Here is a 16,429-nt window from a genome sequence, read left to right as displayed (position 1 = left end):
CCTCACGTCCCACGAGCCGGGTAATTTCCCAGGGCGTCAGGGTCCCGGGTGGGAGGCGCGGCCTGCGGGGCCGCCTGGAGGAGGCTCCGGGCTCGGCCCCAACAGGTTTCGGCAGCCCGGCCCCGGGGGCGCCAGCAACGCCCTCGGCACTTCCTGCTGCTTTCGGGACAAAGGCCGTCCGCCAGTTCCCGGAGCTGCGGTGCGGGTGCAGCCAGGGGCGGCGCCTGTCCCCGCGGAGGCCTGCAGACCAGCCGGCGTGAGTACCCGAGGCTCCTGCCCGCCCCTCCCCCCCACCGGCACCCTGAGCTGGGGACGGTCGGGGCGCTGTGCCCCGGCCCGGGCAGGGAAGGGCTGCGTCTCTCGCTGTCCCGGAGCCTCCTGCAGCACTCCGGGTCTCCTGTCGCTTTTCCGACCCCCGGAATCGCTTCGGTTTGGGTCTTCCTTCCTTCTAGGGTCCCAGGGGCTGATCGCGCTTGTGTCTAAGTCCCGACAGGCCCCCTTCCCTTTGGATTCACTGTAATGCTGCCAATATGCACGGAGCTTCTCTGGGGCGGGCAGAGCTCTGGGTGCTGGGGACACCCGAGGTGGATCCGAGCTTGGTTCCTGCCCCCAGGCAGCTGCCAGAGGGGTCGGAGGAGACCCAGCCAAGTTACCTCCACGGAGCACTGGATGTCCAGCAGCCAGGCAAAGGCCACGACAGCCTGGAGTCCAAAAGAGGAAGCCAGGCGGTTACAGAGCTGTCAACGGGGACTTAATGGGCCCTTGCTTTCCTGACTATAACCAGGAATACGGTTACTATTGAAATGCCCTGTTTCTGCTTTATATTCAGCTCCTGTCACTCCCTTAGAAAGACCTCACAGCCCCTCTGGGAGGTTCATCTCCTCTGTACTTGCATCAATCCAGGGGCTATTTTTGCACTTTACACAGGATTGCACTGTATTGTCGTATTTCCTTTTTTTAAAAAAACTTTCCAGTCAAGTTATATTAGAATTATCTGGGTTAAAAATGCATGCAGAATAAACAGATAAAGCCTCCGGAGTCCATTGCCTAAGATAACCAAAGTTTACAGTTTAGTGCTGTTGTTTTTTAGACGTTTATGCACTCAAATACAACCTTTTAAGTGTTTTTAAATATGTATATGCATTTTCTTATTTTGTATGATGCTGTTTCTCCAACTGCATTTCAGAACCGCTGGTGTTTGTTTTTCTTCTTTGAACTAATATGTAGTTTAACTCCCCTCTGGAGTTTCTAATGACCACTTTTCTTGTTTTTGAGAAGGTGCGTATCCACAATTAACATTTCATTAATCTGCTTGTTCAGAAGCCAGAATGTTTTTTTCTCCCTCCTCAGCTGTGGGTTTAGAGGAATAATTTCTTCTTTGACCTCTTGTGCATACAAGTGAATGAATGGACATATGTATTCATATATGTAGTAGGTATATTCTTGAATCTTTTCTTTCCAGATAAAACTGCTTCCTTCCCTCACCCCCACTTTGTACCTTGTTGTGTATTTATGTTTCTCTGGTGTGGTCTCCACTTTTAGCCACTTTGTCTTTTCAACCATTTAATTTTTTCTGCAGAACAGACAAAAAGCTTCTTCATTGTTTTCCTTGTATTCTAGACTAGAGGCCCATTGCAGGAAGATTCCTGTAATAGGGCTTCCTTCAGCTGTCTCTGCCTGCTTCCCTCCCCTCTCCCCCACCCTGCCTGCTTCCTTCCCTTTTCCCCCATGCACCACTTGCTTCTCCGCAGCTTCGCTTGGCTTCCTTCTACATTGTCTTTAGTCTTCACTCTGCACCTGGATATGCAAATTAACTGCCATCTTGGTTGGGTTAATTTGTATACCCACTCCTGATGGGCTGGTGTGCGTGGCTGGTGGGCTTAGCAGAGATACAGTCAATTTGCATGTTTCTCTTTTATTAGATAGGATATTGGGCTGTCATTTTTAGTATTTCCCTACTTATGAAAGAGCTACACTCCTCCAATTTGATACCACATTTACCTGCATATTCAAGATGGTTTATGTCTTCTGCAGTGAACTCTTCATTTGGGGCCTGTGAGCTGGGGGCAGCTCCAGCCTTGAGCATCTGCCCCCTCATGGTCAGTGTGTGTCATAGCAACCGGTTGATTTGCATATTAGCTTTTATTATATAGGATGAGTAAGCCATTACACATGGCCTTAGTTATGGAGTTATGTAATGATGATCAGTAAGGTCAAGGCTGAGGAGCATGAGCTTGGCAAGCCTAATGAAGATGAATAAGGAATTAATCTGTCCTCAAGGATCTTACCACAAATGACAGGCACTCAAACTAGAATAAGACAAATACCAGACAAGAGTAAAAAGGATGCTGTGAAGCAAGAGGAGATGACCTGATCGTGGGGTCAAGACAAGCTTACCAAAGAGATACCCGGAAAGAGGGGAGAGAATTTCAATAGGCAGGGCCTGAAAAAAAGGAAGGAGCTTTCCAATTGGAAGCAAATACTTGAGCGAAGATGTTGGGACAGAAGAACACTGTCCAGGGAATACTGAGATTTTTATATGTCTTGATTTAGATGATGGGTTGGACAGAGGTGGAAGATACTGTTAGGTGTTTGGGCTCTGTATGAGAAGTTTGCCCTAGCAAAAGTTTAACTTTGGTTAAGAAGGAGGGGGGCCACTATATTAAGCGGATTTAGCCTTATTGTCCCTAGTGACTCTGCTTATGTTTCTATATTCCATTAGATAATTCATGATTTCTTTTTTTATCTAGATCCTTTCTCATTCTGTGGTTTTTTTCATTCCCTCGTTTTATCTAGCCTGGATGCTACTGTTATGAACCAGGGAAGTTATTGGAAATAAGGATATGCTGGAATTTGTGGGAGCTTCTCTGAGAGTCATGGGGCTGAGCCTCACCAAATAACTTTATAAAATATACCTTTTAATTTTATATTATTTTATAATTGAAGTTATCTATTGTTTGTGGGCAATTTGCAATAATTGAAATGCACTGCTTTTGAAGCCAAATAATTTTTAATGTGTGTTTTTAGCCACTGGTGCAGAATAATAGTCAGTAACACACCAAATTGGAGTGTGTTTATGTTTCAGCCTAAGTACACGGTCTTTTAGACTATGTTTGGTATGTATCCTTGGCATTTCAAAAATTCCAGAAACCGTGTGATAAATTACATATCTCATTTTATTTTATTTACTTTGAAAAATTATTTTTATTGACTTTTAGAGAGAGAGGAAGGGAGAGGGAGAGATAGAAACATTGATCTGCTGTGCCCCCTACTGGGGATGGAGCCTGAAACTCAGGCATATGCCCTGACCAGGAATGGAATAGGTGGCCTCTTGGTGCATGGGACATCACACAACCAACTGAGCCACACCGGCTGGGCCTCATCTCATTTTAAATATTTGTGGGGGGGGGGGGGCACAAAATGGCATTTTATAGTTGCAGGAGGAAAGAGGGGTTTATTGTATTAGCTGCTTGAATTGTTACCCACACAGCCCCCATCCACAGATTCTGTGCATGAATGAAGAAGGAAAGTGGGTTCTGTTACATTCAGAGTGAATGCACAGAGCTCCTGTTACTTGCGTTGGGGTCAAGTAACCCCTTCTTTATCTTCCAGAAACTGCTGTGTGAGTCCTTCCGGGCCTTGCTCATCTCAGTGGGGACTCCCAGACAGCTACCTGAAAGCAGCAGGTTTGCCTGCTGCTTCCTGCAGCTGGCAGGGCAGGCAGGCTTCTCTGCATTGCCACCTGGCTTCGTGGTGTTGCTGGGAAACTGTTTACTTCTCTACTGCGGTTCGGTGGACCTGACCTTGCTTTCCTGCTGTGACATGAATTTGCTTCAGGGAGAGAAGCAGAACAAAGAATGGAATCTTACGTTATGTCCTTGGATAGGTTAAAGTAGGATGGGAACCAGTCGTGCTGGCTGCTGTGCTACTGATTACAGAGAACGTTATGTGCTTTGGATATCAGATGGGTTGGAGGCAAAGTAGACATTCTCTGAGAAAAATTGGTCACCTGTTAGAGCTGATGCTGGATGCCAGGGAGTTATGTAACACGGAAGAAGGTGTGACCAAGTCTGTGTGGGCTCTTTACAGGAAAGCTTTGCACAGTAGCAGGTGATTCAGCGGGCCCTACAAGCCGAGAAGGGTTTTGCTAGGCAGGGAAATGGAAGAGGTAATCCGGGCAAAGGCACACAGTATGCATAGGAAAGAAAGGACTTGTTTGGTCAAAGCCGGAATGTGCAGGGTGGGTGTTAATGAGCGGTGAGGGCAGGACCTGGACCACAAGAGGCCTTGAATGCAAAGAATATTGGAACCTGCCGTGGGAAAGTGACTTGGTTCAAGCATGAACTTCAGGAAGTTCATTCTGATAGGAGATCGGTTTGGAGAGGGTGAAGCCATAGGCAGAGGGAACAGAAAGGTCAGGGGAATAGAAGGTAAGGGGAACAGTCTGGGGGAGAGATGGATGGGAGGGCACACCCTCATTTAAGGAGCAGGTGCAGAAGGAGGGTGTTGGGAGTCCGAGGTTAGCAAGGGACCTCATAGAATGCAGAGGTGCGAGGTCAGCCAGGGGAGGGGCTTACAAGGAGGGGTTAATCAGCAGACCTCAGATGTGGCCACTAGGAGGTCCCCAAGGCCTCTACAAGAACCTGTCAGCAGGAATGGGACACCAGGGTGAGCCAAGGGAGGCATCACCTCAGATACAACATTTAAGGGGGTGCTTTAACACGCAGTAATCAAGATATAGTATTCTAATGCAATATTTTTTGGGGAAAAAAAATTGACATTCATGCAAAAAATCCACAATGAGCCAAATATCAACATTTAAAACAGCCAGCATTAGTATTACTGATTTTTCCTTCGACAGCTTGTAGTTTGGCTCCGCACAGAGTGTCCATATGTAAAGGATACAGGGGTGAGAGTGGGGGAGTGGGGGTGGGGAGGGAGGATGCAGGTGGAGGCATAGCATAGTGAGGAGTGGATTGAAGTTGAAGTAACTGAAGGACCGAGTGCAGACTCTTCATGCACAAAGGCCCAGCTTCACATGAAAGTAAACTACTGCACTGGTCTGTCTAGGGCAGTGGTCGGCACACTCATTAGTCCACAGAGCCAAATACCAACAGTACAGCGATTGACATTTCCTTTGAGAGCCAAGTTTTTTAAACTTAAACTTCTTCTAACGCCACTTCTTCAACATAGACTCGCCCAGGCCATGGTATTTTGTGGAAGAGCCACACTCAAGGGGCCAAAGAGCCGCATGTGGCTCGCGAGCCGCAGTTTGCCGACCACGGGTCTAGGGGATCTGAGGCTCGAGTCTTTTGCTTGTTGCTGTTTTTTAAGATAGAAGAGACTTGAACATATTTCCAAGCTGAGGGAAGGAGTCCCTGGAGATGGGGAGAGGCTGACCAAAGAGCTCATGGAGACAGGGGCACAGGGGGACTGGTTGGCCCTGGGCAAGCCGAGGGACAACAGGTGCCAGCCCCACAGTGGGGATGTGGAAAGTTATGAGAGTTCAACCCTGATAAACGTCAGCCATCTGATGATAGCCGGCACCCATGGGTGGTGATAGGATGGAAGGGAGCAGCGTGGGCGGAGCCATTGTGATGTGGGGAAGGAGCTGACCAAGGTCTTGTAAAAACGCTTTCCGAGCAGCAGTAAGGGGCCTACTGAGGTTGAAAACCTAAGAGTGTGGTGTGGTCCCCCCCACCCCCCTTCCCTTCAGCCAGACTTGCTATTCTGGACGTATGCGAGGAGGAGGCTCCCCATTGAGGATGGGATGCTGGGGCGATGAACCATTCTGCTTTTCTCGGGACCAAGGAATTTTCTGGCACACAGAACTTTTAGGGCTAAAACTGGAAAGTCCTGGCAAATCAGGACCAGCTGGTCGCTCAAGGTGTTGCAGAGCTGGTGGTCAAGAGGCAAAATGGCCAGAGAATTAGTGAGGGTGCTAGCTGGCGAGAGTTTGTAGCTTAGGCGCTCAGTCCAGTTTGGGGAGAAGGGGAAGTGAGGCTACTACCTGGGAGTAATTTGTGAACATACCTTCATTCATTCAACAAATATTAACTGAGAGCCTCCTATGAGTCAGGCACTGGGGTCCACACAGAGGATTTAACCAGGAAGAAGATAAGAATGCCCTCGTGGACTATCCTGTGGTGATGTCAGTTGGTCCTCAGGACCCATTCTCACCTCTGTCCCCAGGGCGGACAACTACAGACTGCATCTCCCCGGCTGCTTTACAAGCAGGAAGTGACTTGAGTTCTGCAAATCAGGTGCATTCAGGCGAGCTTTACGAACAGCAGTGAGGTGGAGGCCAATAGCTGGTTGCTTTTTTTTCGTTTCTCTGCTGGCAGGCATGGTGGTTTTGACTTGGGGATCTGGGTAGCAGCGTTTAGGTGTCCAGTCACCAGGTGTGGAGTTGGTGGAGGCAGGTGTGGTGGCGGTGGGTTGCCTTCTGGTACCTGGGTGACCGCAGGTGTTCTTGAGCTCAGGTCTCCCTGTGACGGCCTCCTGATTCCCCACCAGGAATGTTTCTCAGGATCCCAGCCAAGAGCCCCTTCCCCCAGCCCTTGCTGCAGTTTTATAAACACCCATATGAAATGTATTTCCATGGGAAATACCTGATTTCTGTTTCTAAAACCTGACACATGTTCTACTGGCCAGGGTTGTGGAGATTCACTTTGGAAATTTACAGCTGAGTTGTTTAAATGACCATTGAGCCCACCCACGAATTCCCCACGAGAAATGAAACTGAAACTGGTCTTAGGTTTTGTTTTTCACTGTGAAGATCGGAACAGTTTGTACCAGGGTACAGAGGTATAAAAAGGGCAAGGCATCGTCATTAAATTAAAATTTGACAGTGGAGGCGAGGGGAGAAGAAAAGGGGAATTTTTAAAGAATCCTGTACACATAGAGATGCCAGTTATGTCTGGCTAGAAAAGGCTTAATGTAGTGGGGTGAAAGGAAAGTAATCTAATGTTGATGAAGCAGGAGGACTGGGCATTTAAAAGCAGGAAAGAAAAGAATTGGGCTCACATAGCCCCTCTGTCCCTCACCCAAGTGAGTCGAAGCAAGTGACTTCGGAGGAGGTGAGTGGAGCGCTGAGCTGGCAGCTCAGGCAGGGTGGGGCTGCAAGCGATGGGCACCTGGCTTCATAGAACTCTACAGACCTCATTCCACCTGCTGCCACTCCTCCACCCCTCGCCACGTCTTTTGAGTCATGTTATGGAAAATCGACCTTTTCCGGTTCTTTTTGAGGATAACTTTGGGATGCCCCTAGGCTTCCTTGTCCTAAGGCTTATCTATATATGCAGGGGAGCTCTAAAAGCATCTCAAATGCTGTGAAATATGTGTACACAAGAGACCGAAGCTAATTTTTCTTTTTAAAAGTCTATAAGGTTTCCTTTTGGCTTGCTGCTGTTTTCTAATTTTATTGTACTGTGTTCAGAGAATGTGGTATGAAGTATGTTTATTTTAGTATCTGTGTATACCTATTGTCCGGCTTATGAAGCAAAATATTACAAGTTCAGTCATTTCGCCTCTGTATTTTTATCTAGTCACATTCCATTTATCCTGTCGTGGAAAACAATTCAGTATTTATTATTGCTATGTATGTTTTAATATTTTCACTACACACACACACACACACACACACACACACACACACACACACCACGCCCTAAACAATATACGGAGTGGGGTAAAAGTAGGTTTACAGTTGTGAGTATTCGAAACATGAGTTTATTCTTACATTGTTATTTATTAATTATTGTATTACTTTCCATACGAACAATTGTAAAACTACTTTTACCCCACCCTATATGGTATTATTTTTTAAGCATTTGGGGTTTTAATGCACGCTTTAGCAACTTGCTTTTTGCCTAGGCAAAAATATTTCTTTTGTTTTGCTTTTTCTTTGTGAGATTCATGTAGTAATAGTTTATTTTCAGGGCCATGTGGTACTTCATTGAAGGACTATACCTTTTAAAAAAATATATATATATTATTGATCTCAGAGGGGAAGGGAGAGGGAGAGGGAGATGGAAATATCCCTGATGAGAGAGAATCATTGATTGGCTGCCCCCTGCATGCCCCCTATTGGGGATCTAGCCCACAACCTGGTACCTTCCCTGCCTGGGAACTGAACCAGCGACCTCTTGGTTCCTTTTGGAATTGCTCAACCACGGAGCCCACAAGCTGAGCTGTACATAAATATTTTATAGGTTAATTTATAAAAACTACTAACAAAATTTTGACTTTTAGTGACTGAAAAAAGAACTTGACTCGTTTCATGGAAACTAGTGGCTATTGACATGCCTGTGAGTGGAGTATAGATTTAGGCTTTCTGAAACACTTAAAGTTAATATTCAGCTTTCAGATTAAAAAAATAGTCTGAATACCAGCTACTTTTAACTTTCATTGAGCAATAATTTAGTAAATGTTATTACTCTAATTATTCACAAGTGGCCATATGTAAGTGAATTTTGGATGAATGGGCTTGGGATTGGCGTAGACGCATCAATACTTATTAACAAGTATACATTAGATAAAATGTCTACTTTTGTTAAGAGCGCACCCATTTAGACTGGTAGTGGGAGGCCAGTGTGAAAAGTATGAATGAATGAGTGGTCTATTTTAAAATAAAATATTTAAAAATTTTAAGAAATAAAATAAATAAAAAAATAAATAAATGTAAGTTTATTATTTTCAGACTCTTAATATTTTCATTGATGGGTAGTTCTGGAATTTTAGGAAAATTGTGCTTCCTCTAAGAATCTGTTTTGTTTCTCTTTTCTTTGACAGCAAGAACTATATATTTAATGTCCCATATTCCCCTTTTTGCTTTGACTGCCAGGAAGCTCAGGGACAAATTCACAGCTTACTAAAATCTGTTTGGGCCTTTCTGGCCTGCATTGTATTTACCACTCCAACCCATTTCGACACTCTAACCTAATTTTTTCCTTTGTTTGCACATAAAAAATGTTCCTGCCTATGTAATTTTATTTAAGATGCCTCAAGTCTTTTGTAGACTGAGATTATATATAAATAAAATTATTTATACATGAATAAAATAGATTCAGTGCTCTTTTCACTGAATTTAGCTACAAAAGTGTATACATATACTTGTATGCAAATAGGTAGCAACAGCACCTAGCAGCTGGGTGGTGTTTCCAGTTGTTTATTTGCTATGGTTCGCTTTTACCCTCCAATGTCCTCTGATAGAAACAGACTAGGTACTCTTCCAGAATACACACATTTTTAAGCGTAAAACATAGCCATGAGACTTTAGACTAGATGGTGACTGCCATTTGCAGCTTACACTTGGGAAGAAAATAGGTTGTGTTCCAATGAAAGAAGATAAGAATATACCCATGGCATCACCCCCCACCACTCCCAGCCAGATCCCATCCCAGGACTGGGATCTTTCCCCACATCTTCTGTTCCACTTCCTTCCTTCCACCGGCACCATCAGGAACTGCAGTGGCAATTGGCTGCCCTGCAGCAGTGTATTGAGAGTCAGGGGCCTCTGGAACTCCCAGGGGGGCATAAAGAGGTGATCAGAACCTGGTAAGGTTCAGCTGTGGTGGCAAATCCTATGAGCATTCCTGGTGAAGCTGTGAGAAAAGCCTGGGACCTTGGGAGGATGGCAGTGAAGGTTTCTGCTTATAGTAGAATGGGGGATTTTAAAGTAGAACAACTGGAAAAAAAAAGAATGGGGTAGGAATAGATGCCTCTGTCTCCCATTATTTTTGACCCCCCACAGAGGGCCCCTTTTGTGTAAGCCTTCCTGGACAAGGTCACCCAAAGAGTGAGTTAACTCTTGTGATACCAGTTTCGTTTGTCCTTCCAGCTGCTTAGTCATGGGTTTTTCCTGTATGATTTCGCCTGTACCACATTATACATTCTAATGATTTCTGGTAAAGCGTGTGGGTGGGCGTTTTGGGGGAAAATTTTGTCTCTGATTTTATTTCCTTTAAAATATAAGTTATTTTCTTTGTCTTGGTTTTGGATCAGTTTCTTTGTCTTTTGAGCGTCGCTTTTTTTTGTAGACTTAACAATATGAATTTGATCTCCTGGAGACCAGCAAGAAAGGAAAAGCCCCTATTTTGAATTTTAAGCGTAAGTTCCTTTGATAAGAGGATTTTTAAAAAAAAAATTCCCCTTTAATCACAGAACACCTCCATCGGAAAGGATTCTGAAAGAAATGAAGGACACCATCAGAAATGAAGTCAGTAGCCTCATGGCCTTCTGTTGACTGGACTGGCGTCTTGCCCTTGCAAGACACGCTGCAGGATGTCTGCTGAGGTCATCCATCAGATTGAAGAGGCGCTCGATGAAGATGAGAGGGAGATGCTTCTCTTTCTGTGCCGAGATGTTGTTGCAGATGTGTCTGCATTTAACGTCAGGGACCTTTTGGACAGTTTAATTGAAAGAGGAAAGCTGACTGCCATGGGCCTGGCTGAGCTGCTCTACAGAGTGAGGCGGTTTGACCTGCTCAAGCGGATCTTGAAGATGGACAAAAGGACAGTGGAGGCCCACCTGCTCAATCACCCGCATCTTGTTTCAGACTACAGGTAATCCTGAGGCCGGGAGGGGAGGAGGTGGTCTAGACTTCTGAAGGAGAGAAAGAAGGACAGTGAGACAAGCAGCCTCATTGCTTGCTCTGCTCACTGATCCAACTGCTGTATAATGTTACTTCATTCCTTTAAACTCTTTGAATTTCTAGGTGGTGTTTTCTTTAATTAATTGGATGGTAGTAGATCATAATGACAGTGGAAGTGATAGATGTTATGTATTTGCCCTGTGGATAGAATGAGAGAAATAGGCCTGACTAAGACAGTAATTTTTTTTTTAAATTTATTGATTTGAGAGAGGGAGAGAGATTGATTAATGTTGTCTCACTTACTTATGCATCCTTTGGTTGATTCTTGTAAGTGTCCTGACCAGGAATCCAGCCCGCATAGTTTTGGAGTATCGGTTTACAACATTCTAACCCACTGAGCTTCACCCGGGGCCAACATCTAGTAATTTTTGCAGCCTCTGTGAGATCTGAAATGGTCTCTGTTAGCTTATGTTCTATGATGTCAGACCAGGCAATTTTCCATACTGAGAAAGGAAATAAGTTATAAATACCACATGATCTCACTCATTTGTGGAATGTAATGAACAACATAAACTGATGAACAAAGATAGAGCCAAAGACACATTAACAAGTCAGATGGTGATCTTCCTGATCATTGTGGAACAGAGGAAACTATGAGTTGCACTTCCTTCGTGTGAGTGCCTAGGAGGTTCCCTCTTCCAGCGGCTTCTGTATGGAAATTCCAGCCTCACTATGGAAATTACCGTGTTCAGACGTGTCCAGCTAAGAAAGACCACATCTCCGCCCCCTTCAGAGAGGACCATCCGCTGGAGCCTCCTTTAGTTCATATAGCCTTTAAGTTGCTCCTTTTGCTCACACAAAGCTCTCTTGGAGGTTCTGGGGCACACAGAGCCACTTCTCCAACCAAAATATAATATCAGTAACCACAAAACTTCTTGGGAACTGCTTAAATTAGCAGTTCCTTTTTCTCCAGACCACCAGCCTTTAGTTATTTTTTTAAAAATATGTTTTTATTGATTTGAGAGAGAAAGAGAGAAAGGGAGAGGGAGATAGAAACATCAATCGGCTGCCTCTTGCACACGCCCTACTAGGTATTGAGCCCGAAACCCGGGCATGTGCCCAGACTGGGAATTGAACCGGTGACCTCTTGGTGCATGGGCCAATGCTCAATCCACTGAACCACACCAGATATCAATAATGTATATTTGGAGATGATGTGTATTATTAAAAAATATATTAGAGAGAGTTGAAGGCAGTATGGGTCTTGGGAAGTGTCTGAGACTTGAGGTCTAAAGTCCTGATTCAAGCCTCAGAACTGTCAGGTACAGGCCTGGTAAGCTGATCCGGCCACTAACATTGGTTGGGCCTTCTTTTTCCTAGTGGTAAAGCTAAGGATAATATAATACCTAATTTCACAAGTTTGTTTGTGAGGCTCAATTGTGATAGTCTAGCATGTGAAGTACCTTTTAAAACGGTGAAGCACTCTGCAAATGTAATTGTTGCTGTTGTTATTCTTGGTCATTTTCCACTTCTCCAACCATCGTAACCATCATATAGTATCAGTAACCCTTAAAACTCTTTGGGAGGCAGCAACTGGGTTTGTGTGAATAAGTTAGTGAGCACTCAACAGTTCCTGTTTCCTATGGTTGGTGAGTGGGGAGGCAGTTTCTCAGGGACTTTTGGCAGGAAGGCCAGGCAATGGGAGGGGAGTGCTAGATTTATTTATTTGTTTTTTTTAATGTACTTTTTAAAAATTAATTTCAGAGAGGAAGGGAGAGGGAGAGATAGAAACATCAATGATGTTGTTTTTTTAAAAATATGTTTTTATTGATTTGAGAGAGAGAAAAAGGGAGAGGGAGATAGAAACATCAATTGGCTGCCATCTGCATGCCCCCTACTGGGGATCAAGCCCAGAATCCCGGCATGTGCCCCTGACTGTAATTGAACCTGAGACCCTTCAGTCTGCAAGCTGATGCCCTATCCATTGAGCCAAACTGGGCTAGGGCCATTTATTCATTTGTTAAGTAGCTTTTTGTGTATGTATGTGGGTTGATATATGCCAGCCTGGTATTTGGAAAGTGTTAGAGCAAAATAAGTGAAAACTCTTCCGTACTCAAGATTCTGTGAGTCTAATTGGGAAAACAACCCATAAGCCCCATAAAGCATGGTGGTAGCTCTTACTGGAGCAGAGGTGACTGGCTGAGTTAGGAGGGGCTTTCTAGAGCAGGACATCTGTGGTGATAGTTCCCATGCTCTAGATGACCTTTACGCTCTGAGTTTCAGAGTGGGCCGGGTGTTTGCTTTAGATTCTTGTGACTCAAAGTATGGTCCCCAGATCAGCATCCGCATCACCTGGGAGGTTGTTCAACAGAGAAGATCATTTTCAATTCTATTTCTGTCTTCATCTTAGTCATTCAGGTTCTTTACTTATTTCTTCATAACTTCTGGGGGAGCTAGGGGATTCTTTAGGGAAGTTTTTATTCTCCGAGTTGTTTTCAGAGTAGTTAGTTGGAAAGAGAGGTACCATCTCCTATTGAAAACTGGAGAAAAGATGAATTATCTTTTGGAGTTCCCTTAAGATCTCCTTCTGGGGGTGATCTAGGCTTTCTGTCTTACTGGGGGCACATTCATATGGGGACAAGAACTAGTCTTTTAACCAATTATTGGCATAGAGGAGGGTTAAGTTCTTGGGCGGTCTCCCTGGGACTGGTATCTGAATTGACTAAAGAAAAACTTGTCTGTTTCACAGGGTGCTGATGACTGAGATTGGTGAACATTTGGATAAATCTGATATGTCCTCATTAATTTTTCTCATGAAGGATTATATGGGCCGAGGCAAGACAGCCAAGGATAAGGTGTGTTTCTTTTTCTTGGTTAATATTCCCAAGAGCCCATTGGAAATGGGAGGATACTCTCTATGGTGTGAAGAGAGGGAAGCAAGCGTTTGAGCAAGGAGGCCCAAGCTGGGGGTGAGGGAAGGCAGAAAGTGAGAACAGTATGGGTTTTATTTTTTTTAATATAATTTTATTGATTTCAGAGAAGAAGGTAGAAGGGAGAGGGAGAGAGAATAATTGATTGGATGCCTCCTGCATGCCCCACACTGGGGATCAAGCCCGCAACCTGGGCATGTGCCCTTGGCTAGAATCGAAACCAGGACCCTTCGGTCCACAGGCCCACTAAGCAAAACTGGCCAGGGCATGGTTATTCTATTTTAGAATAAAAATAGCACATCGGCAACCAAATGCTAAGCTGAAGGCAAGGGAAACCAAAGGCAATGCCTGTTTCCCCAAATGCCTGAGTAACAAAATGCCCTGACCTTGAAATTTTGCCTCCTCATATCCCCTGAATCAGAGGGAGTTGGAATGGCCAGCATTGATGAAAAATTTTAGGAACTTCCAAACGGTATCATTGGGGTTTTCCTAGTAAGTAGCTTTCCCAAACTACATTCTTTCTTCCTTTTTCAGGAAAGCCCGTAGAGTTTTTTACTATAACACCAGCCCGAGTGTTTGAAAGAGAAGCAGCTATGGAGGATTTTACTGTATTTTTTAGGCCCGCTCTCTCACCATATTCCTTAATGACACAAAAGGGCCATGTGTCCATCCCCAACCTAGGTACAGGTTGGCCACCAAAAGACTTCTCACTACCTCTTTGCTGCGTACACCTCAGGAGAGTAATTTGCACCTGGCCTTGGAAGGACTATCAAACAGAGAAGTCTAGTTTAGGATCCCTGAAGGTTTGAAGGAGCTCCGCTTGTCACCTTTTCTTGCTGTTATAAACCCATGGCCTGAGTTTTGCATTTGGGGCTTAATAGTCAGCCCTACTGACATTTATTTCTTGTTGGTGGCTCTCTTAGAGCTTCTTGGATCTTGTGATGGAACTGGAGAAGCTAAATTTGGTTGCTCCAGATCAATTGGAATTGTTAGAAAAATGTCTGAAGAACATCCACAGAATAGACCTGAAGACAAAAATCCAGAAATACAAGCAATCTGGTAAGCAGCATGTTGGCCTTTCGCTGGCCAGGGTAGGTTTGGTTGGTAAATATTCATTGTTGGGTGGATGGAAAGAACCTGAATGTTCACAATCCCCTGGTAGCCTGTGATTAGAGATCATATCCCTTTATATCTTTCATATCCCAGATCTGATGACTTCATCACCCCACGCCCATGACCAAAGAGTCTTGGCCTTCTCCAACACACCACCAGGCAGTTCTTAACATTCCCACCTTCAAGAAAGAGTTTGCACCCCCATTTCTGTACCTGGTGGAGGTGCTGTGGACATTCAGGGCTTTTGAGGATATGCCCTGCTGCCTTGCTCCAGTGTTTGGCCTGATCACCATCCAACTCTGGGTGGGATCTCGTCACTGGGGACCCATGGGTGCCCTGCATATGTTCTGAGTTTCACAAAATCTTCTCATGAAAAAGGGCATCTGTTCTGCTGAAAACCCCTCCCTGGGTAAAGGGGACCAGACTCACACTGGCCTTCTCTGGCATGTCCCCCACCCCACGGTCTTTTAGACTCAGCCTCAGCTTGGGGCCTGTTAGCAGTCTACTGCCCCCAGAGTCACAGCCTGAAGGACATGGCTGAGACCCAGTGATCTATAGAATACCCCCCCCCACACACACACCTCCTACTCGACCCCAAATGACTGAAAAAAGGTCAAGTACAAGAGTAGCATTTTTAGTCCTTTCTTAATGATGCTGGTGGAAGAAGAGGCATCTGATCTGATATTTTGAATTAAGTAAGGTGGCTGGGGAGCTGAGGGTGTTTTGAAAGATGATGATGATTGACCTTGGACTGAGCCATTGTTGAAGATTCATTTAATAATAATTGGTAAACCGTAACTCTCTTCTGCTTACAGCTCAAGGAGCAGAAACAAGTTATGTAAATGGCCTCCAGGCATCTCTCCCAAACTTGAGTCTTAAGGATCCTCCACATAATAACTTAAGGGTGAGTCTGGAGCAAATGCGTGGAATCACAGCATGAAAAAGCTTCAGAGATTTCATGAAAAAAAACAACACATATTCTCACACTATGTACTCCACTTAACACACAAAAAAAATTGTGTTAGAAATATACATGTGTTTTTTTTTAAAAAAATAACTTATGTACAAAGCTGTCACATGTTCATTGAGAAAATTTGGAAAATGATACAAAAATAACCACTGTTACCTCATTATAATAATTTCCAGTTCAGGCTTTTCCTGTGTCTATGTATTTAGATTATTTCCAATCTTTTGCTTAGACAAATAATAATTCCAAATAAATAAATTTGTATTTACCTCTCTGGGCATTTGCTTTTTATTGAGCTTATTGAGCTTATTTTAATGATGTCGGCAAAAGTGTTTATTGAAGGGCTCGGAGGTGGGCCGGGGTCGCACAGAACTGACTCAAGGCTCAGTGTAGTCAAAAAGATATTTATTCCATGCACCTGGGTGCAGGTGGACTGAGTTCGAAAAAGGAATCAGTGGCGAATGGGGAGGGAGCAGGCTTTTCATGGGCCTAAGGAGAGCTTGCAGATGGCTTCAGGCTGACACACTATCAGGACCTTGCCCCCCGTCAGTTTTCGTTTCACGGCCTTGCCCTTTGTCCTTCTTCGAGGGGGCTGTGCAGGAGTAATGCTCTTCAGGAATTTCTGTGAAATAATCACTCAAGGGGAACATGTTTGTGCAAGACTTAGGCTTGCAGAACGAGTTTTCTTTTGTCAGCCCCTGCTGAGTTAGAGCCCCGTTTCTTGATTAACCCTTTCATTTTTGTTGAGAGATGTTAATTGATTTGTGAACATAAATATGTTTTATTCTGAGAAGTCAATCTTAGCGTCATCTCATTCTCATCCCC

The 16,429-nt window shown here is 44.5% G+C and overlaps 1 protein-coding gene across 7 annotated transcripts in view; it reads left to right on the top strand.

Moving 5' to 3' along the window:
* Nucleotides 1-15,873, top strand: part of LOC129147019 (CASP8 and FADD-like apoptosis regulator) — a 33,710-nt gene extending 17,837 nt beyond the window's left edge. For 3 of the 7 annotated variants that reach the window (XM_054723186.1, XM_054723183.1, XM_054723182.1), the window contains exons 2-5: nt 10,165-10,565; nt 13,344-13,449; nt 14,448-14,583; nt 15,453-15,873. In XM_054723186.1, coding sequence (XP_054579161.1) covers nt 10,285-10,565; nt 13,344-13,449; nt 14,448-14,583; nt 15,453-15,577 — 648 coding nt within the window. In that variant the 5' untranslated portion in view covers nt 10,165-10,284 and the 3' untranslated portion in view covers nt 15,578-15,873. Of the gene's footprint in view, nt 1-62; nt 257-450; nt 685-6,855; nt 7,080-10,164; nt 10,566-13,343; nt 13,450-14,447; nt 14,584-14,730 lie in introns of those variants that run through there. The other 4 variants (XM_054723181.1, XM_054723187.1, XM_054723185.1 and 1 more) reach the window with 4 other exon arrangements.
* Nucleotides 15,874-16,429: the final 556 nt, after the last annotated feature.

This window comes from Eptesicus fuscus, chromosome 11, assembly GCF_027574615.1.
Source record: "Eptesicus fuscus isolate TK198812 chromosome 11, DD_ASM_mEF_20220401, whole genome shotgun sequence".
In the NCBI taxonomy this organism is placed as follows: Eukaryota; Metazoa; Chordata; class Mammalia; order Chiroptera; family Vespertilionidae; genus Eptesicus; species Eptesicus fuscus.
The sequence above is the reverse complement of the archived record's forward strand: the minus strand, read 5'-3'. Positions and strand labels throughout refer to the sequence as shown.